We start from the raw sequence: 20981 nt of genomic DNA on the forward strand, positions 1-20981 counted from the left end.
CCACCTCTTCCCCACCTCCCCAATCTGATGTTGGGAAACCCACACTGCTTTCCCAGCCCCTCCCTACTCAGAGAGATCCTTCTAGGTCAACACTTCATGTCCACAGCCCATCTCTGCCCTGGCTGGTCACAGACTTTGACTGTGTAGTAGGCCCCAGAGTGGCCCCCACTGTCCCTCTCTCAGGAGAGATTAACTCCTGGCTAGATGGTGCATAGTAGCTTGGTCTTTGGGGCAGCCATCCCCGGCCAACAAAGCAATCAGAAGAAAAGGTCTTGCGGTTCTGCCGGGATCTACCACCTAGAGTTTGTACCCCTCACCAAAGCCAGAGCCCTCGGCACCCAACAGAACTGGAGAGCCTTTGGGAGCCAGAGGCAGCACCAGTGGTCCTGAGGAGTCACAGAGACCAGGGAAGGGAGGGTTCTGGGACCCCTACAAGGTGAAAGAAGAATGATGTCCATCTCCCTTGCCCTCCAAGACAGGGCAACAAAGAGAAGGAAGCTGGAAACAAGTGCATGGCCAAGGTCAGGCCCAGCCAATCCATGGACCCTCAGGTGTTGGTTGGGGTCTGAGTTTGGGCTGTGAGTAGGTACCCAGTGACCTGATGGCAGGCATGAAATGGTCTGCTGTTGTCCTGTCATTGTCCTTCTGCTGCCTAGGGGACCAATGACCCCTGGACTGAACAGGGGCCTCTCTGTGGGCTGAGCTGTCAAAGCCAGCTCAGGTGGGGTCCAAGGGCAATAGTGGATTCCTGGAACAGAGTATGCAGGAGAGTGGATGGGCATGAAGGAGCCATCCAGAGCAACAGTGAGGGGAGCAGCATTTTCTTCCTGCCTCCAGGGCCCTGGAGAGCCCCATCTTCTTAACCCTTGATGCTAGCCTGGGCTTACCAGAAGCATGACTGACTAGAAGGAACACCTCCCCCAGCCCCTGCCTCTACTCCCTCCCCAACCCCTAAAACCACCCACCAGGGTGACGCCAGCTCCTGCCAGCAGTTTCCACACCAAACCCTAGAGCCCAGCTCAACCTTGGCCCTGGCCCTGGAATGAATAATAATGGCCAGCAGCTAGGGAGCGAGCAGTCATTAAGTATCAGGCACCGTGCTGCCATATTGCGAGCGGTGGCACGCTCAGTTCTCACGGCCACCCTCTGGAGTAGCTCCTGTATGCTCCTCAGTCTTTGGAGACAGAGAAGTCAAACGACTGGCCCAAGGCTACACAGCTGTTGAGGGGGAGCCATGGTTCAGACACAGGTTCGTTTGAGTCCAGAGCCTTTGCTTTCGGCACGGTGCTGAGCTGCATCTCCTGAAGCCAGCAGAAGGCAAGAGGCCAGTGTTCTTGAAGCTCCCAGGAGGGTGGGGCCGGACTGTCCCCAAGAATAGGACAAATGGGCCTGGCACCCACCCGGCACACAGCAGGCCGAGATCAGGATACTGATGAGAGCCTGTAGCTCTCACTCTGCGTCTGCTGGGGCACAGATTCCCAGCACTTTGATGCGTCCATCCCTGGCTTCCCAGCCCAAGGGGGAGTCGACTCTTCCGGCTGTTGGCAGCAACAGACAATTAACAGTAGAGAATAATTGCTTCTGGCTGTGCCAGCAGCCCACTTTGGTTGATGAGATGGGGAAGGTCAGATGCTGAGGCAGGGCTCCCAGGACAGGCCACAGCCAGAGACCGGGAGCAAGGCTGTCAGGAAGGGCCGCTGAAGCAGGGGCTTCTGCACCCCCAAGGTCTGAGTGACAGGGAACTTTGGCCCCTGGCCCTGCTGAAGACTCAGAAGTGTCAAGTTGAGATTTGGCCTCCATGCCCAGGGACAGCAGAACAGCTCGGGCCCTGGCTGCGATCCTTTTGTCTCAGTCCATGCATCTGGCCACAGGCAGGGGATCTTGGTAGCTAGTGTCTGGAGTAGAAGGAGCCAGCACGGCCATTAGCCAGGCTGGAGTGCATGGGGATGAGATACACTGACCGGACAGGCCAGAGACAGGAAGCCCGTGGTGAGGAAATGTACCCAGGTGAGCAGCAGGCTCACCTGGCCCAGAGCCTGCAGGACAGGCTAGACACCCATCTGGTGCTGACCACCTGCATCTCCGGTCCGCAGACAGAGCTGTGACCTGGCCCTGCTCGCAGCCAATGAGCCTGCCCACCATGGCGAGCCCCACTCTGAGCCCCGACTCTTCGTCCCAGGAGGCCCTGTCGGCCCCCACATGCTCCCCCACCTCGGACTCCGAGAACCTCAGCCCAGATGAGCTGGAGCTGCTGGCCAAGCTTGAAGAGCAGAACCGGTGAGTTGGGGCCTAGGGGTCACCTAGGGGACCGGGAGTGGCCTCAGGGCTGCATCCTGGGCCCCAAACACAAATTCCTCGTGGCCCCCTCACACTCAGAGCTGGGCCTGGCCCTGGGCAAAGTCACAGCTCCCACCAGAGGCTTCACAAGGAATGTGTCCTGTTGTTCTCCCACCCACCCCGGGATGAACAGACCGCTTCCCCAATCAGATGAGACCAAGGCTGCAAAAAGCCCTGTGACCCTGGCCTTGGCTGACTGAGCCTCTGTTGAAGGGAAGAGCAAGGCCTCTGACTCTGAGCCAGGCCTTCCCACCTTTCTCTCCCCGGCCCTCTCCCTGTTTTAAAATGTAGGCGTTATTATTATTCAGATATGGCAAGAACAACAGGTTAAGAGTTTGTTACCTGCACTCCCTAAGAGGAAGGGGCACTCCACACCATGTGGGGCTAAGCCAGAAAGCACCAGGGTCAGTCACGGGGCAGAGGGAATGAGGGAAAATGTGAGCAGGAGCCTTTGTTGTGGTTTCTGTAAGAAGTAACAGCAAGGCCGTGTAAACAGGTATAACACTGGCTAGTTTACATAATCTCAGTGGACTGGGGTGGTGGTGGCGGTTCTAGGGGCTAGCCCTAGTTGTCTGGCCCCTGGCATTGGGGGTGATCAAAGCAGGAGAGGTAGCTGGTTTGTGAGTTCTAGATTGGGTGATTTGCGTAGGAAAGGTGCAGTGGCAGGCAAGTCCTTAACTATCTCTAGGAATCTGCTAGGCCAGCGTGGGCAGTCCGGCCACGGTCAGCGAGGCCCCAGATGTCAGAGCAGCAGAAACACGTGGTGATACAGCCGCCTGCCAGCTGGCTGTCCCCAGCCAGCGGCTCGCCCTCTCTCCACCTGGTCTGTAAAGCACAGACCTTAGCAAAACCTGCCCCGCTGTGTTGATACAAGACTAAGTCAGCTAATACACATGCTTCTCTGCCCGATGCTAGACACGGAATGGGACCCGGAAGGCAGCCTCTCCAGGGGCCCAGGAATAAGGCCTCGGCTTCCAGACTGTAGGGCACCGGCCAAGGTCACCCGGCAAGAACAATTTAGACCCAATCCCTGGAGGCCTCTGGGGCTCCTAGAGGCGGGGCCGGGCTCCCCAGCGGGGCCGGGGCGTCACTCGGTCACTGAGCCCAGGGGCTGGGGCGGGAGGTGCCGGCAGCCCGGCCCGCCTCCACCAGCCCTCCCCTGCCCAGGCTCCTGGAGGCCGACTCCAAGTCCATGCGCTCCATGAACGGCTCCCGGCGGAACAGCGGTTCCTCGCTGGTGTCCAGCTCCTCGGCCTCCTCCAACCTGAGCCACCTGGAGGAGGACACGTGGATCCTGTGGGGCCGGATCGCCAACGAGTGGGAGGAGTGGCGGCGCAGGAAAGAGAAGCTGCTGAAGGTGGGCGGGGCCTGTGGGGCGGCCCCCCCCACTTAGCCTCTCTGGGCGGAGGGCAGGAGTGCAGAAGAGATGAGCCTTGCCAGCACACGGGAGGGGCGGGGCGGGGGTCGGGGATGGCTAGGCAAGTGGCTGTCACACTGGCGTCTCAGGGCCCCGTTTGTCTCTTGCCCTGCTATGTCCTCTGACGGATTGGGGACAGCACATTAAGCAGCGTGGATTCTGTTTGCAGCACAGTGGCTCAGCCAGCTCTGGGCTGGCCTGGGTGGCAGTGGGGAGGCTGCGCTGGGACAGGGTCCAGCCCAGCCTCCTGCCCCCTGCCCCACCCCACTGTCAGGAGCTGATCCGCAAGGGCATCCCACACCACTTCCGGGCCATCGTGTGGCAGCTCCTGTGCAGTGCCACAGACATGCCAGTCAAGAACCAATACTCGGAGCTACTCAAGATGTCCTCGCCATGTGAGAAGCTGATCCGCAGGGACATTGCCCGCACCTACCCAGAGCACGAGTTCTTCAAGGGCCAGGACAGCCTGGGCCAGGAGGTCCTCTTCAACGTCATGAAGGTGAGGCCTAGGGCCTTCGGGCCTCCACTCACCACCCAAGCCCCAGCCGGTGTTGGTGCTGGCCAGAGGGCCCCTGCTGTGATGCGCATGTGTTCCCTTGCAGGCATACTCCCTGGTGGACAGGGAGGTGGGCTACTGCCAGGGCAGCGCCTTCATCGTGGGCCTGCTCCTCATGCAGGTAGGTAGCTGGGGCCAGGCTTGTGGCAGGAGCCAGCCCGCCCTGGGCTCTGCCCCTAGGAGGTGGGCAAAAGCAGTGTTCCCTCCACCCAGCGTCCTCCTAGGGTCAGAGCTTCCCTCTCCATCCACCTATGACCTTGGCCAGTCCCCAGGCCAAGCCCCTGATGGGTGGGCACAGAGCAGCTGTCTACCTGCATCATCCAGGGGCTGGAGAGACAACTGTCCTGCCCAGTCACCTCCCAGGGTGTTAAGTGGTGTTAGTTGGGCAGAGGGTTTCCTCCAGAGAACCCAGCAGACTCAGGAGGGAGAAAGGAGACAGCTGGGGAGGTGGGGAAACCAGAGGGTATCTCACCTCAGCCTCTGGAGGTGGGCAGACCTGGGCTCCAAGTCCTGGCTCCACCAGCCTGTGGCAGGTGACCTCAGCCTCAGAAGGTTTCCTATCCATAAAAGCTGGGTAATGATAAAGACCAGAGGTTCATTATGAGGGTCCAAGATACCCACACAGTTCCTGTTTTGTAAACCGAAATGGAGAAGAAGGTGAAGCACTGCCCACCAGGGCCATGAGAAGAGCAGCGAACACCCCCTCCCACCCTGCCTGTCCCCCCAGATGCCTGAGGAGGAAGCCTTCTGTGTATTCGTGCGGCTGATGCAGGAGTACCGCCTGAGGGAGCTCTTCAAGCCCAGCATGGCCGAGCTGGGGCTCTGCATCTACCAGTTTGAGTACATGCTACAGGTGAGTGGGGGCCAGGGGTGGGGTGCACCCACCCACCCCTCTCCATCGGCCCACACCCATGGGTGCTAACCTAGGGCATCCCCATTTCTGTCTCTTTGAGAATTCCAAGGCTGAGAAGTCACATGCAGATGTCCCAGCTCCGAAAGGGGTCCTGTGCCACGAGACTGTGGGGTACTGCCCCAGAGGGTGCTTCTGGAGACAGGGCGAGGGCCAGCCATTTGTGGTGGGGGCTCCTGAGAGTGTGGGGCTCCCAGAACTGCTAGTGCAAGAGGGTCAGGCTGGCTCTTGTTGGCTACATTCCCAGCCCCTCCTTGTCTGCTCCCCAGTGTGGCGGAAGGAGGGAAAGTGTTGTCTGCCTGCCTTTGCTGATACTGGAGAGCAACCGTCTCTGTTTATAAATAGCAGCCCCCGCAGGGCCCGCCCCTGGCTGGCAGACTGGGTGTGCGTGCGTGCGTGCGTGCGTGTGTGCGTGCATACACACACACACACACACACACACACACATACACGGCCTGCTTCAGAAGCTGGTCACAGGTGGGGCCATGTTACTCTACATAGCAATGGACAGGGAGAAACCATCGCTTGAGGGGACCTGGTAGTGTTGGCAAGCAGGTAGCCCAGGCCACAGAGAAGAAGCCACCCACCCAGGGCCGGGTAGCAAGGCTGTCCACGGCAGAGTAGGAGGACAGGACCAGAGAACCCCTGGCTGTGGGAGGATGCCCCAAGGCAGGTGGGGAGAGCTCCAGAGTCTGTTCTCTCTTAGTAAAGGACATCCAGGGGGTCCTGACACCTGGTCCGGCCTCAGTTTCCCCAATTTCTGTCACTTTTCAGCAGTCTGAAGTTCAGGCTAATCAGACAGGCATCCCCTGAGCACTGCAGGGCACAAAGCATGATGCAGGGAGCTGTGGGTGGACACTGGAGGATCACTAGATATGGAGTGTGCTGCAGTGGGCCCACACCACACTCCACCCCTTGCTCTCTGGGTGAACTTGGGGAGTTACATAACCACCTCCCTCCTCCCCCCCAGCCTTAGAGGCTCCCTCTTGAGGCAGTGGTGAGGATCCCATCAGCAGTTGTGCTAGTGCCTGCCCCGGGTGTATACCCAACACCCACCAGCTGCTGCTACTCCTGCCACCCCTGCCTGCATCTCTACCTGGTGCTACTCAGAGCTCTCAGGCACTTCAGCCTCACCCAAACACAGTGCTGAGGGCACACAGAGGAAGAGAGCCAAGGGCTGGCCCAGGCCAGGCAAGGAAGTCACCCTGGAGGCCGGGGCACTGAAGCCCAGCACTCCCGGATGGAAGGGGCCTGTGGGCAGGGCCTGCTGTGCCTGCAGCCTCCTCACAGGGCCTGGCCTCCTCCCTACACACCTGTGCCCCAGGAACAGCTCCCGGATCTGAACACCCACTTCCGCTCCCAGAGCTTCCACACATCCATGTACGCCTCGTCCTGGTTTCTCACGCTCTTCTTGACTACCTTCCCACTACCTGTTGCCACCCGTGTCTTTGACATCTTCATGTACGAGGTGAGGACCCCAAACACCCCTTCCTCTCCCAGATACACAATACGGGATATAAATCCCAGCCAGGCCCAGGCTAAGGAAGGGCCAGGGGTTGGGGAAGGGGGGCCGAACGTGGACAGACAGTGCCCCCCCCCCCAGCCCCCGGAGAGCAGGACCAGAGACTCACTGCCATCACTTTTACAGGGTCTGGAGATTGTGTTCCGGGTGGGCCTCGCCTTGCTGCAGGTGAACCAGACAGAGCTGATGCAGCTGGACATGGAGGGGATGTCCCAGGTGGGCCAGGAGGGCCAGGGTGGATGGGATTCCCAGAGGCATCTGGGCAGGGGAAGGCCTCCTGAGAGACAGAAGGGCCTGGCTATGAGGGCGGAGATGTCCCTGAGCATTTTGCTCCTTTCCCATGGCCTCTGCTCCCTGAGGCCTTCCTGCAGGACCAAGGCGGGCTCTGAGGAGCAGCCTGGCCCCTCAGGGGTGGAGGGGAAATGGTGGAAGGCCTAGGCTTAGGCCAAGCCCTGGGAGGTCCTGCCCCTCTCCTGCTCCCAACTCTGGGTCCCCTGAAGTCTACTGTGGCAGATAGTAATGGTAGCCAAACCACAAGGCCTTGGGTGTGGTTCCAGCCCCAGCAACCGGGCCAGGTGAGGGCACGGGAGGGAGTGAGGGTCTGGGGCAGCTTCACACCCACCCTGGCTGCCCTGCCTGCTGGAGAAGAGGCCAGCCTGCTTTTCTGCCATGTCCCCATCACACAGGCCCCTACCCCTCCCCTCCCAGCATCTTCCAGCTGGTGCTTTGGGAAAGAATGCACAAAGGCCATGGCTGTGTCCGTGAACACGGGCATCCATTGTGTGCAGCTGCCAGAGGGGGCCAGCTGGGCTGAGGAGCAGGAGCCAGCCTGGCCCTGAACCGCAGCAAGCTGTGTCCTCCGTCAGGGCTAGTGCTTAACCCTTTGCCGGGGCTTCTGGGGCCCCAGGGGTGCAGGCAGACCACCAAGGGGTCTTTCCTCCATGTCGCTCCCACTGTCCTGATTCCTCACTTTCTTCAGCCTCTTCTCACTGCCCTGCGGCAGTGACATGCCACCCCCTTCCGCAAAAGTCCCTGTGCTCAGACTCCACCACCACCCAGCTTCTGCCTGCAGGAGCTTCCGAAGCCCTGCTTTTCCCCTGCAGACTAAAGTCCTGGCTGCGGGTGCTGCTTCCCACCACAGCCACAGCCCCAGCCCCACTTCTCGCACCGACTTGCTCCACACACACTGACAGAGCACCCACAGAGGGCTGGGCCCTGAGCTGGGACATGGTGATGCCCCTGGCAGACTGGCTCCTCTTGCAGGGAAGCAGGGTACAGAGGGGCTCTGGTGGACCCCCGAGTCAGGGCCTGTGGGTCAGGGACCACCTGTGCCCCCACAGTACTTCCAGAGGGTGATCCCCCACCAGTTCGACAGCTGCCCGGACAAGCTGATCCTCAAGGCTTACCAGGTCAAGTACAACCCCAAGAAGATGAAGAGGTCAGTACCAGGTGGGCAGGGTGCTGGCAGAAAGGGGTCCCCAAGAGTGGGACAGTGACCACATTGGCCCTCCCCTCTGCAGGCTGGAGAAGGAGTATGCAGCCATGAAGAGCAAGGAGATGGAGGAGCAGATTGAGATCAAAGTGAGTCCTCAGGGAGGTAGGGGACAGGGACCGGATGCCCTTGGGAGTACAGCCTTGCCCAAGCCACATACCAGCCTGTCCTTAGAATCTGAAGTGTCGTCCCTCCATCCACCTGCCCCTTTATTCACCAAGTAGGCAAGTGTGTGAACAAGGGCCCACCCCAGTGCTACAGTGACAAATAAGGTGGATAGGTCCCTGCCCTCATGCAGCCCCCCAGTTATAATGGGGAGACAGTTGGGGAACCCATAGATACAGCATATGACCTGCAGAAAATACTCTGGATAAAAATGTGCGGGAGAGAGGTGGAGCTGACCCAGGAAGATTGCTCCAGGCCCGGGGAGTCAGTGCAAAAGGCTAAGCAGCAGCAGGTGTGACCGGCAGGAGGGATCTCAGGAAGGCTGCCCTCAATGGGCAGAGCCCCTGAGGTCAGGGGCAGGTAGGAGCCAGGCACCTGGACAGAGTACAGCACCCACTGTAGCCCCTCCAACCTAGACTCTCCTCCCTCTTCTTCCTTCTGCTTTCATCCTTCCACATGTGATTTTAGTTATTCACACAAGCAGCATATATTGAGCACCTACTGTATACCAGAGTCCCAGCAGAGACTGATCCCCCACTTCCCAGTCCAGTGAGAGTGACAAACACAAACATGAGCCCTGACCCACCTGGCTCTGTCCTCTTCAGGGACAGAGTCCCCCAGTGGCTGGGACTAGAGTCCCACAGACCAGGATTCAAATGCCGGCTGTACCGTGGATCAGCCATGTGACCCAGGAAGGTGAATTCACCTCTCTGAGCCTTTTTTTTTCTTTATGACTTTATTCCAGCCCAGTACCAGACAAATGTTTACGCCATGTAAGATTTGAAATGCTAGACCTGAGATTCTTTAAAACTGCCCAGGGTTTAAGAACTCTCCACCACATTTTTCATTCCCTCCCCTTGGCCCAGTTTTTGTTGTTTTGTTTTGTTTTTTTTCAAAGCTCCTTCCTCAGTCATCATTGGCTGAGTCAGGCTGTAGATCTAGAAGCGGCCTGTCCAGGCCCCAAAGGCAGTGATAGCTCCACAAAGTACAGTTCTCCATATTTTCAGATCTGACGGCAGAAACGTAGTGATTTCTGGTGTGCCTGCACCTCCCAGAGCGCACAGTAGCCTGTCAAGTGCTCCATGAGTTACGGTTCTCCTCTTCCCAACCAACGTGGGTCAGAGGGACAGTGCTCACTGAGGGAAGATGGCAGCGCGCCGTGTCACATCTTCCCAGGCCCGTGCTGTGAGTGGGAGGAGAACCCTACAAGCCAGGGGTGCCTCAGGCCTCTTCTGCAAAATGGGGAGAGCATTTGCTGTGCTGTTCAAATTATTTTTTTTAAGATTTTATTTTATTTATTCATGATAGACACAGAGAGAGAGAGAGAGACAGAGAGAAGCAGGTTCCATGCTGGGAGCCGGATGTGGGACTTGATCCCAGGACTCCAGGATCATGCCCTGGGCCAAAGGCAGGTGCTAATCTGCTGAGCCACCCAGGGATCCCCCAAGTTATTTTTTTTAAAGATTTTTATTTATTTATTCATGAGAGACACAGAGAGAGAGGCAGAGACACAGACGGAGGGAGAAGCAGGCTCCATGCCCGGAGCCCAATGTGGGACTCAATCCTGGGTCTCCAGGATCACGTCCTGGGCCAAAGGCAGGCGCTAAACCGCTGAGCCACCCAGGTGTCCCAAATTATTATTATTTGTTTAATTTTGTTGCCATCACCACCATCAACGTCTCCACCTCCTTCAGAAAGGCAGAAGCAGAATCTAGATTATAATCCAGGTCACCTGCCACCCCTACCTGAAGGGGAAAGAGGGCATCAGTGTCCTGGTCCTGTTCAGAGGTTTTCCAGAAGTAGTTTTGTTTGCAAGTGTCCCCCTTTCTCAGAACAGTAGCTTGACTGATGCACCAGTCCAAATGTGTGCCTGTCTAGCTCATGCATAGTCATGGACCTGCACCCATCTGGTAACCATGAAGGCCCAGCAGACACTCTGACTACATGCCCTGCCTGGAAACTTCCCCAGAGAGGAGCCTAAGAGCCCACAGGCCTTAAAGGATCCAGGCATGGTCCTGCCCTTTGCTCTTTTGATTCTAGCCTGTTTCAAAATGTATCTGGAATTTGTTGGGGGTTTTTTGTTTTTGTTTTAAAGATTTATTTATCCATGAAAGACACAGAGAGAGAGGCAGAAGCAGGCTCCGTGCAGGGAGCCCAATGCAGGACTCGATCCCGGGACTCCGTGATCATGCCCTGGGCCAAAGGCAGGCGCTAAACCACCCAGGGAGCCACCCAGGGATCCCGTGGAATTTGTTTTAATCAGGTGTGGTAAAGTGACAGACACGGAGACAACTCAGAGAGTGCCTCTGAAAGAAGAGTTTATTACAGTTCCCAAAAGAAGGTTGCATGCCCCACCATGCGTGGCCACACGGGGAAGCACTAGGGTGGGTCAGGAGGCAGAGGGCAAGAGGGGGAAAGCGTGGGCCAGTGTAGGAAGGAATGGGCAAGGTAGGGTAGTCTGAGTTTGAGTTTAGGATTGGTTCCTCTGAATAATTTCAGGGAGCTGCAGGCGACAGGGTGGGTCCCTAGTTGTGCTTTAGGGCAGGGAGAACCTTGGGCTTGGCTTGTGCAGGAGATAGGCAAGGTGGGTGGGTGTGGGCTCTGGATGGGCTGGTTTGCATGTGAAAGGCACCCTAGCCTGCAGGTTGTTTGCGGTCTCTAGGAATTAGCTAGTCCTGGGTGGGGCAGTCTCTCCTTGTAGCTGGATGGCAAAGCCTCAAAAACACAGGAAAAAAAAAAAAAACCCAACACCCAACCTGATGTATACCCAGACCCCATAGCCCCATAGTTCTCTGCTCATTCCTGGTCTCAGTTTCCCTTTGGAGAAAGCAGGAGGGAGGGGCGTTATTAGTTGGGCACATCCAACTCCTCAAGGATCTCCATGCTTGATCGAGGCCAGAGATAGGGCTGAGCAATCCAGGGGGCAGGAGTGAGGATCTGGACTCCGATTCCAGATGTGGGGCAGAGACTTGGCCCTGAAAGAGCTCTAACCCAGGCCAACTGAGGGGGGCTCAGACAAGACACTGGCCCCCCTCTGACTCAGTTTCCCCACACATGACATCAGTGAATGACTATCAATCACACCCGTGTCCTGCAAGTGTTCTGGGTGTTTCCATCACCTTCTCCCTGGAGGAAATCAGAAAAAATGCTCTTTGTGATCCCAAGGGAGGCAGGGTCCTCACTAGTAATGGATGAGGTCTTGGGGTTTCAGGAGAATGCAGGATCTGGTTGGTGTTCATTCAGCACACACTTAGGATCTAATTATTTGTACCTACTTTTTTTTTTTCTTTTTTTTTCTTTTTTTAATTTACTTATTCATGAGAGACAGTGAGAGAAGCAGAGACACAGGCAGAGGGAGAAGCAGGCTCCATGGAGGGAGCCTGGTGTGGGACTCAATCCCAGGACTCCAGGATCACGCCCTGGGCTGAAGGCAGGCACTTAAGGGCTGAGCCACCCAGGCGTCCCCTGTACCTACTTCTTAACGGGTGCCTAGGTAGAGACTAAGATGCAAGCTGTATATAAACCTCACCTGCTTCCCAAAGGCCACGGGGAACTTAAAACCACAAATATCTCACCCAAATCCATCATCGGCGCAGGAGAGAAGGTAAAAAGCAAAGCAAGCTGCCTCCAGAACCCCAGCTGGAGGGAAGTGACAGCTTCTGAGTACAGGTGCCTTTCAGCGGGTCGCAGATATACAGCTGTTCAGCTGAAGAAAGCACGTGCGTTCAGCAAGACCCCCCTGCCCTGGACTGCAAGCAAAGCAGTGAGGGGTGGGAACAGGCCGAGAGGAAGGCCAGCCCTTGGGGTCGGTGTCCTATTGGCCTCTGACAGGCCCAAGCAGACTCCCCAGGAAGGCAGGGGTGCCGACTGCTGACCCCTGACGCACAGTGCATACCCGTGAAGGTGATCACATTATTTTAAGTGAACTAAGTTTTGTCAACAAAAAAACAAAAAACGAATGGGCCCTGCTGAGCAGGAATTGGCCCAGACTGTTTTCTGGGATCACTGACCTAGAACATTTGATGATGGCTCCGTCTTGCCTGGAGGCAGCCTGGCCCTTAAGGGGACAGATCTCTGTGTGTATGGGGCTGGGACTGGGGTTCTGACACATTCCCTCTCCCCACATAGAGGCTTCGGACGGAGAACCGGCTCCTGAAACAACGGATCGAGACCCTGGAGAAGGTGAGGAGCGTGGCCACCAGCCTGTGGCACCAACTCCTCCAGGCCCACGGCAGGACCCAGCAGCCAGAGGGCCAGCCAGCCCCCTGCCCGGGTCCAAGCCCCACCCTGAAACAGCGGGCCCTGAGGCGCATGGTGTAAATCCCATGGGGCCCCACCATGAGCCCCACTGAGATTTGGGATGCCATATTACCAGGGGTCAGAGGGCAGCATTGCTTCGGGTTGGGTGTGAAATTATAACCCAGTTAACAGCAAACACGGGTCCCTCCTGGGCTGCCTGCATCGGGGGCACGGAGGCAGAACTGCTGCTTTGACTGAGGTACCCCAAATTAAGCCACAGGCTCCCAACCCTGTAACTTGGAGGCCTCACCCTCAAACGAAGAGGAAAAGTAGAAGGGCGCCTTGCCACCAGCGCCGTGATGGGGTGCCACAACCTTGACCCTGGCCCCCAACCTGTTTTTAGAGATGAGTAAAAGCAGGGGGGGGGAACACTTCCCACTCTTCTCCCACTCTCCCTTGGCCCCCCACTGCCCCCAGGGAATAGTCATGTGCACGACTGTGCTGCCCTTGTGCCAAAGCCTCGATGCTTACTCAGACTCCAAGTTAGGATACTTCCACCTGGCCCGGCGCTGCCACCCCATCCCTCAGCCCCGGGGATGGCACCTCCTCACGCCCGTGCTGAGTGTGCCGGGCCCTGGAGGGGGCACCGCGGGCACCCCACTCCCCACCCGCACACAGATCCCTCTCCAGGACGGAGCTAGCTCTGGCTTTGCTCTTCCTCCGGGTCCTTCTCCTGCTGGTTCTTTGGTTCTCTGGTCTCACTCCTCTCTCCCCTGCTTCTAGAGATAGTCCACTGCGTTAGTGACAAGTGGTTCTTGTCTGTCTCTCCCCCTCTCCTGTCCCTGCGCCTTCCGCTCTGCCTCCTCCCCCTGTCGCTCGGAACCCCTCCGCCGGGTAGGAGAGCGCTGCTCTGGCTGATAGGTTAATCCAGGTACTGTAGCTTTTCATCCCCTCTCCCGTGTCCCTCCTGGTCCCTGCACACGACAGCCAGGACCCGCCTCTTCCTTGGCCGCTGCCATCCTGGGGGCAGAAGGGGGCAGGCCTGGCACCATGCATGGGGGTGGCTGGGGACTGCTTCTCAGGGGAGACACAAGTTTCCCTGGGGGAGGGGGGGTGGAGAGGGTGTATGTGTGAAAGCATGGTGTGTGTGGGTAAGTGTGAGTGTTTGTCCACACATGTGGACAAAAGTTTCCTCCCTCTGGGGGACACAGGTGGGGACCCTGAGGCTATATCAGCCATAGGCCCTGGTGTGTGCACTGCGCTGAGCCTCCCTACCACACACACACACACACACACACACACACACCACCCCTTCTGGCCCCTCACGCTCCTTTCTGCTCCTACCTGCAAGGCCTGCCATCTTCTCTCACCTGCTTCTGCTGCTGCCTCATCTGAATGGCTTTATCTGGAAGCTTCTGCTCGCCACCTGGTGGCTCCGAGCCTGGAATGGGGGGACCCGAATTGGGTGGGTTGAGGAGATGGGGCTGGAGGGTCTCAGCCCGGGTAGATGGAGACCCCAGGATTCAGGACTAGAGAAGGTTCTGGGAGAGCTGTGCTCCACCTCCCAAACCTGCCCTGATAGGCCAGTCCTGAGTCCCTGGGCCTTCGTGGCCTCCAGACCTCCCGCATCACCAGCGAAGCCCGGTGTCTGCTGTGCCTTGACCCTAAATAAGGGTTGTTTCTCCTCACCTGGGACAGGGGCTGAGAGCCAGGAGCTGGCAGGGGAAGGAGCTGTCACAGCCCCATTCTCTGTTTAAGCCCCACTGAAGCCTGGGCTTGGGGCAGGTCTGTTCCTTCAGGCTCCTCCCCGTGTCCAGTTCCTGCCTGCCCCCACCCACGTGCCCAGACCCGGTGGGGCGCCCCATCCCAGGCTCTGAGTGCGGGCAGCCTCACCCCTCTCCCATCCCACATCGGCCCTCTCGGGGCTTCCCCCCCTCGAGGTGGGCCGGAGGCAGGGCCCAGAGGGTCACAGCCTCCTGTCCTCACTATGCCCAGGGGCAGGTGACGCGGGCACAGGAGGCCGAGGAGAACTATGTCATCAAGCGGGAGCTGGCAGTGGTGCGGCAGCAGTGTAGCTCCGCAGCCGAGGACCTGCAGAAGGCCCAGAGCACCATCAGGCAGCTCCAGGAGCAGCAGGTACCAGGCCAGGTGGACGGGGCTGTGCCCCACACCACAGCTCACCACCTACCCCAGGTGACATGGGGAGGGGAGTAAGGGAAGAGAAACCCAGAGGGAGTACAGATTCTCCCCCAGCCCCACACCCAAGTTGGGGAATCCTGTGGTTTCCATATCTCACCAGGCGGTGAGGGGTCTGGCCTGCCACACTGAGAACAAGGCAGCCTGGGACCCTGACTTCACTTGCAGGGCCCTCTCCCTCAGCTGATGTGACTCTGATTTCTTTTTTTTTAAGATTTTATTTTTTTAATTTTTATTTATTTATGATAGTCACAGAGAGAGAGAGACGCAGAGACACAGGCAGAGGGAGAAGCAGGCTCCATGCACCAGGAGCCCGACGTGGGATTCGATCCTGGGTCTCCAGGATCGCGCCCTGGGCCAAAGGCAGGCGCCAAACCGCTGCGCCACCCAGGGATCCCATGGCTCTGATTTCTTACGGGAGCCCTGCAGGGTCCCCCAAATCAGAAGGGCTGTCAGGCTTCCCCCAGGGCCCAGCCATACAGTTGGGGGCTAGGATGAGAGACGGAGGAGGGGGTTCCCTGCTCCAGAGCCCAGCACTTTGCCCTCGGGGGAGGGAGGGTCTGGTCTGTGCCCACCACTCTGAGCTGGCAGGGGGGTGAGGGGGCAGCCCGAGTTCTGTTGTGGAGTCATGAACTCTGAATCTGTGGTGGGAAGGCCCTTGGGCCAGAGAGCACTGTGAAGAGTCTGCTTCTCCAGGAGGTGGCTTTTAGGATTTTCCTTCAGCTATACCCAGGCCACCTTCCTTATCTGATGACCTGCCAGCAGCACTGTAGCCCTGGCGGCAGCATGGCCAATGGGGAAACCAAGGCTGGGCTCATCCCAACCTTGGCATGATGCCATCTTTCAGGCCAGGGAGACATTCACCTGCTACCCCCAAGCTCCAGCCTTTAGGGGCTTCCCTCACCCACAGCCAGGTCTTCATTGTTGAGCTTGGGCCCCATCTATCCACCCCCCAGACCCTCAAGTGGGGTACCTGTGAGAAGCCTTGTGAGTACTGCACGAGAGTGATCCCAGCAAACTCTTTCTCCATCTCTTCCTGCTTTGAAATGGGGGAGTGGTGAGAGGAGGAAGGTGGAGAAAGAGGGGCGGGAGTCCCATAGCCCTGAGCCCCACCCTGCACCCACGCTCCCTTTATGGTTAGGCACTGACCACAGAGCAGGAAGGGTGACTGGAGAACCCCTCCTCCACCCCCACCCCAACAATCCTGAGAACTGGCCACTGGCATCCCTCAGGGCAGCCTGAGGCCATGGAAAGACCCCTTCAGAAGGTCCCCTCGTTGTGGCTCTCCCAGGAAAGAGGCTAAGCCAGGACAGCTACACCCCTAGGCACAGAGCATCAGAACCCCCATGATGGTGTTCAGCTTTCTCTCCACATGGGCAGAAGGCACAGGACGGGAATCCAGGGTTTCTGCTCACCCCTACCCCATCTCTACCCATAGCCTGAGCCCCTCTGCCAGCCCAGTGGCTTTGAGGAGGCAGGGGTGCCAAGGCCTGGGCCTACAGCCAGCGGGCAGGAAGGCTTTCTGCCCTCCAGCTGCAGCCTGGGGCCCAACACAGCCCTCTGCCTGCCCCCAGGACAACCCGCGCCTCACTGAGGACTTTGTGGCCCACCTGGAGACTGAGCTGGAGCAGTCGAGGCTGCGGGAGACCGAGACGCTGGGGGCCCTTCGGGAGATGCAGGACAAGGTTCTAGACATGGAGAAGGTGCGACTGGGCGGGCAAGCGGGCAGGTGTTCAGGGAACCACAGAGAAGGGGAAGTGAAGGTATTGGGTGCACTTTGGGAAGCATGCGACCAGGCCCTGTCAAGAAGAGGTGACCAGGCCAACCAGCAGGGCTTGTCAGACGCCAGCCCCCCACCTCCCACCCCCGCCTTGGCAGTCTCCGAGGAACCTGGGGAACTTCCCTAACCCACTGGCTCCCCACTTCCTCCCCCATGGTCACCACACAAGGTTCTGGGCCTGTGGGAAGTTGGCCCCTCACCCCAGACCCTCCCAAGCACCAGAGGTGTACACACATGTCAGGGCACACAAAGCAGATCAACTCCTCAAGGGGCATGCCTGCCTTTGGGCATCAGGCCCAGGGCCAGCAGTGCGGTGGCTTTCATGGGCTTCATGGACAGACGGTCCCACCTGTGTGTGTCTCCCACAGGCCCTGGGCACCAGGATGGAGGTGGGAGGGAGGCCAAGGCTCTCCTCTTCCCCACCCCCATGGCGATACCACCCAGGGGGTGGACTGACACCACCCTCTCCTGCCTGCTGCCCTGAAAGGGGCCCCAAACTGCCTGGGCCCTTCTCAACGGCTGTCACCGAACTCCATATGGACTCAGCTCCCACAAAGCCACTGGAAAGAGAGGTGCCCAGCCAGCAGAGGGCAGCAGGACCCACTCACACAAGGCAGGAGCCAGGCCCCGCCTCCCTCAAGGTGGCACTATTTGAGGTGTCCTTCCAGGTGGGGTGTCTCTGCCCCATCCATGGGCTTCTCAGTCCCCATCAGCCGGCCCAGAGCTGGGCCTCCCTCCCACCTCCCTCCACATCAGAGGGAAATGTGCACCAGGAGATCTTGCCAGCCCCACCCTCACCCTCAAACCTAGGGGTCAGTGGGGACTTCCAGCAGCAAGCTGAATTTTGATCCAAGAGACTGGAGCACAAATCCTTCATCACTGGGCCCCGGCCTAAGCTGCCCCTCCACCTGTTTCAGGGATAGGGGCTGCCTAGACTGGTCTGGGGGGGTGAGGAGCAGGGACAGGGAGCTGCAACCCTCTCAGCTGCTGCTAAGACAGGTCCCAGGTCTGATCATGGGTCCCAGGGGACAGACCTCAGATCCCCAGGTGGGGAAGAACCTGTCCTTGCCCGGCCTGCCTGGTGTAATTAGCAGTAACATTTCAGGAGGACACTCGCATTAGGGGGTCACCCTGAGACAGTCCAGTGAGAGCAGGTGCCCTTCTTTACACCCATTTTGCAGGCAGAATTTCTGAGGATCTGTCCCCAGGGCCACATGGGTGAGGTCTGCTCCGCGTAGGCCACCTGCCCAGTGTATCCTGGGGTCCCGGGGCACCCTCTCTGGGCGGGGCTGCCCGCGGTGGAGCTCAGAGGAACCGTTGCGCCATCGGGGGCGTGTCTTGATCCTGCAGCCAGGGCTGCCTCCGCGGGGCTCTGACCACCTCTCCTCCCCCAGAGGAACAGCTCGCTGCCCGACGAGAACAACGTGGCCCGGCTGCAGGAGGAGCTGAAGGCACTCAAGGTGCGGGAGGGCGAGGCCGTGGCCTCCGCGCGGGAGCTGAAGCTGCAGCTGCAGGAGCTCTCCGACACCTGGCAGGTGAGGGCCCTAGCCGGATGCACACTGAGGCGGCCCTGGCGACCCTCGGGGCTAAGACGGACCGCCCGCCTCTCCCCCCAGGCCCACCTGTCCCGCGGGGGCCGCTGGAAGGAGTCCCCCCGGAAGCTGGTCCTGGGCGAGCTGCAGGACGAGCTGATGAGTGTGCGTCTGCGCGAGGCCCAGGCTCTGGCGGAGGGTCGCGAGCTGCGGCAGCGCGTGGTGGAACTCGAGACGCAGGTGGGCCGGAGCGCCCGCGCCCTCTCCGGGGTGGGGTGGGGTGGGGGTGCCGGCGGCCGGGGCGGTGGCTAGCCCGTGACCCCTGCCCCCTCCCCCGCCACGCTCGCCCCCAGGACCACATCCACCGCAACCTGCTGAACCGCGTGGAGGCCGAGCGCGCGGCGCTGCAGGAGAAGCTGCAGTACCTGGCGGCGCAGAACAAGGGGTTGCAGACGCAGCTCAGCGAAAGCCGCCGCAAGCAGGCCGAGGCCGAGTGCAAGGTGCGCCCCCGCCCGCCGCCCCGGCCCGGCCCTCGCCCCGCCGCGCCCCTTGACCCGCCCTCGCCCCCTCTGCCCCCAGAGCAAGGAGGAGGTGATGGCCGTGCGCCTGCGGGAGGCGGACAGCATGGCTGCGGTGGCCGAGATGCGGCAGCGCATCGCCGAGCTGGAGATCCAGGTGAGCGGCGGGCCGGGGCGGGGGACGGGCCCCGGGGCGGGCCCTGCCCTGACCCCCCGTGACCTGGCCCGCCCCGCAGAGGGAGGAGGGCCGCATCCAGGGCCAACTGAACCACTCGGACTCGTCGCAGTACATCCGCGAGCTCAAGGACCAGATCGAGGAGCTGAAGGCCGAGGTGAGCGCAGGGCCGCCCCGGCCGGCGCGGGAGGGGCTCAGGGCCCGCCGTGTCCTCCCCGAGGGAGAGCGGGCGGGGAGGAGCGGCCGGCCGCGGGGTCCGCGTCCGAGGGGGCGGCGGCGCACGCCTTCAGCGCGCCGGTTCCCCGCCCCAGGTGCGGCTGTTGAAGGGCCCGCCGCCCTTCGAGGACCCGCTGGCCTTCGACGGGCTGGGCCTGGCGCGGCACCTGGATGAGGACTCGCTGCCGTCGTCGGACGAGGAGCTGCTCGGTGTGGGCGTGGGCGTGGGCGCGGCGCTGCAGGACGCGCTCTACCCGCTGTCCCCGCGCGACGCGCGCTTCTTTCGCCGTCTCGAGCGGCCGGCCAAGGACAGCGAGGGCAGCTCAGACAGCGACGCCGACGAGCTGGCCGCGCCCTATAGCCAGGGCCTGGACAACTGAGGCCGAGCCCGGCGTGCCGGAGCCAGGGGCCACGGGCCACCGCCCGCTCCTCCGCAGGTGGCCGCCCCTGATGAACTCCACGCCCTCCGCGGTCCCGCCCACCTGAGGGCTAGGCCCAGAGCAGCCGGGCGCAGAGGATAGGGCAGCGGTCTGAGGATCCTCAGGGTCCCCCCGGCAGGCCCACTCTCCCCAGCAGTGTTTACCCATCTTGGTCTGTACCCCTCCGGGCCAGGTTCCCTGGAGGGTCTGCCCCTCTTAACAGCCAGGGCAGGGGACGACCCAGAGGTCCCAGGACTGGATGAGCAGAAAGCTCCTCCTCCCAGCAGTCCCCCTTCTGGGACAAGGGTGGCCCTGCTGGGAAGGGCCCAGGAGCTAAAGGAGGCCTAAGGAAGAAGGGGCAGCTCTGGGCTAGACGTTACCACCCCCACGATGTCCCTGGGGACCCTTGGTGGCTGGGCACAGATGGCCAGGCTGGGCTTTCCTGCCTGGTGCAGGCTTCATGGCCCCTGCAGCAGAAACCAAAGTCCCCCCTACTGTATGCAGGGCCACCTGGGGTGTGAGTGGACAGCGGGAACCGGCCCAGGCCTGGGCAGTCTGTCCCTGCTTCTTGGGGGCCAGAGCAGCTGCAAGGAAGTGAAGAGACCCCCTCTCCCCAGCGCCCTACATCTTCCTTCGTGAGACACTCCCATCACCTTGTCTTGGCCAATGATGGAGGGGCTCCCCCACCCAAGCTAGCCTGCTCTCTAAGGGGTCCCCAGCCTCCTTGTCCCTCCCTTCCCTGTGTCCCCAGCCCCACCCTCTGGCCAAGGCCAGGCCTCAGGGGAGGAGCCTTCCCAGTGGAGTTACCTCCCCTCAGCTGCTCATGGTGGTCCCGTGGTCTCTGCAGAGGCAGAGCTGAGAACGGTGCCAAAGTCCAACGATGCCCCCAGCCCCTTGCCCCCAGGGCCTTGTGACCCTTGGGCCTGACCCTGTCGGTGCTCCTGGAGCCTGGAGCAGCGTCAAAAGCAATCTCCCTGGCGCTTCCTGGGGTGGGGATCCATGCTCAGTTACCCCTTTCCGGTCGCCCACCCCTCAGTGTTACAAAGCCTGGGGACCAGGGTGGGCATCTGAGGGGCTCTCCCATGGGCCCCCCACACTGCCCACCACCATTTTGCACACTGCCTGTTCACACTCCACATGTCGCCCAGGCGGGAAAGATGGAAAATAAAGTGTATTTACACAGTCACAGACAGGCCTTGGGGGAACTGCAAGCTGCTCTGAGTCCCAAGGTCCTTGTCCTGAAAAGCAGCCCAAAGGGGGAACAGATTGTCCTTGCCTGTGGGAGCTTCCACAGTCTAAGAAAATCAGAGGTAGGGGGCCCAGCAGACCCTCAGGGATACCAAAGAGACTGCCCAGTTTGGGGGAAAGGGGTAGCATGGGAGAAAAAAGGGCACTGGCTGGTTTGATGTGAACAAATGTTGGGGCTTGGGGGAGACAGTCTTGGGGGACAGGTCGCAGAGGACTTCGGATGTCTGACTGACAGCTGGACCCTTTGATGTGCCAATTT

At 60.0% G+C, this 20981-nt stretch overlaps 2 protein-coding genes across 3 annotated transcripts in view; one reads left to right on the forward strand and one right to left on the reverse strand.

Annotated features, from left to right (window-relative positions):
• LOC144290674 (CD209 antigen-like protein 2) overlaps nt 1–17740 on the reverse strand; it is a 51655-nt gene extending 33915 nt beyond the window's left edge. Inside the window, exon 1 of the mRNA XM_077860120.1 lies at nt 17737–17740. The gene's annotated coding sequence lies outside the window, so the exon portion shown is untranslated. The remainder of the gene's footprint in view (nt 1–17736) is intronic.
• The window catches only part of EVI5L (ecotropic viral integration site 5 like), a 30130-nt gene extending 9470 nt beyond the window's left edge, over nt 1–20660 (forward strand). Inside the window, exons 2-20 of one of the 2 annotated variants that reach the window (XM_077860116.1) lie at nt 2094–2277; nt 3505–3694; nt 4029–4253; nt 4357–4431; nt 5038–5163; nt 6545–6688; nt 6869–6958; nt 8083–8180; nt 8263–8323; nt 12528–12581; nt 13537–13569; nt 14634–14774; nt 16409–16537; nt 18009–18149; nt 18231–18386; nt 18500–18646; nt 18726–18821; nt 18901–18996; nt 19151–20660. In XM_077860116.1, coding sequence (XP_077716242.1) covers nt 2126–2277; nt 3505–3694; nt 4029–4253; nt 4357–4431; nt 5038–5163; nt 6545–6688; nt 6869–6958; nt 8083–8180; nt 8263–8323; nt 12528–12581; nt 13537–13569; nt 14634–14774; nt 16409–16537; nt 18009–18149; nt 18231–18386; nt 18500–18646; nt 18726–18821; nt 18901–18996; nt 19151–19435 — 2439 coding nt within the window. In that variant the 5' untranslated portion in view covers nt 2094–2125 and the 3' untranslated portion in view covers nt 19436–20660. The remainder of the gene's footprint in view (nt 1–2093; nt 2278–3504; nt 3695–4028; nt 4254–4356; nt 4432–5037; nt 5164–6544; nt 6689–6868; nt 6959–8082; nt 8181–8262; nt 8324–12527; nt 12582–13536; nt 13570–14633; nt 14775–16408; nt 16538–18008; nt 18150–18230; nt 18387–18499; nt 18647–18725; nt 18822–18900; nt 18997–19150) is intronic. The other variant, XM_077860117.1, reaches the window with a different exon arrangement.
• The last annotated feature ends 321 nt before the right edge of the window (nt 20661–20981 follow it).

The sequence above is a fragment of the Canis aureus genome, chromosome 19, assembly GCF_053574225.1.
Source record: "Canis aureus isolate CA01 chromosome 19, VMU_Caureus_v.1.0, whole genome shotgun sequence".
NCBI classification, from domain to species: Eukaryota; Metazoa; Chordata; class Mammalia; order Carnivora; family Canidae; genus Canis; species Canis aureus.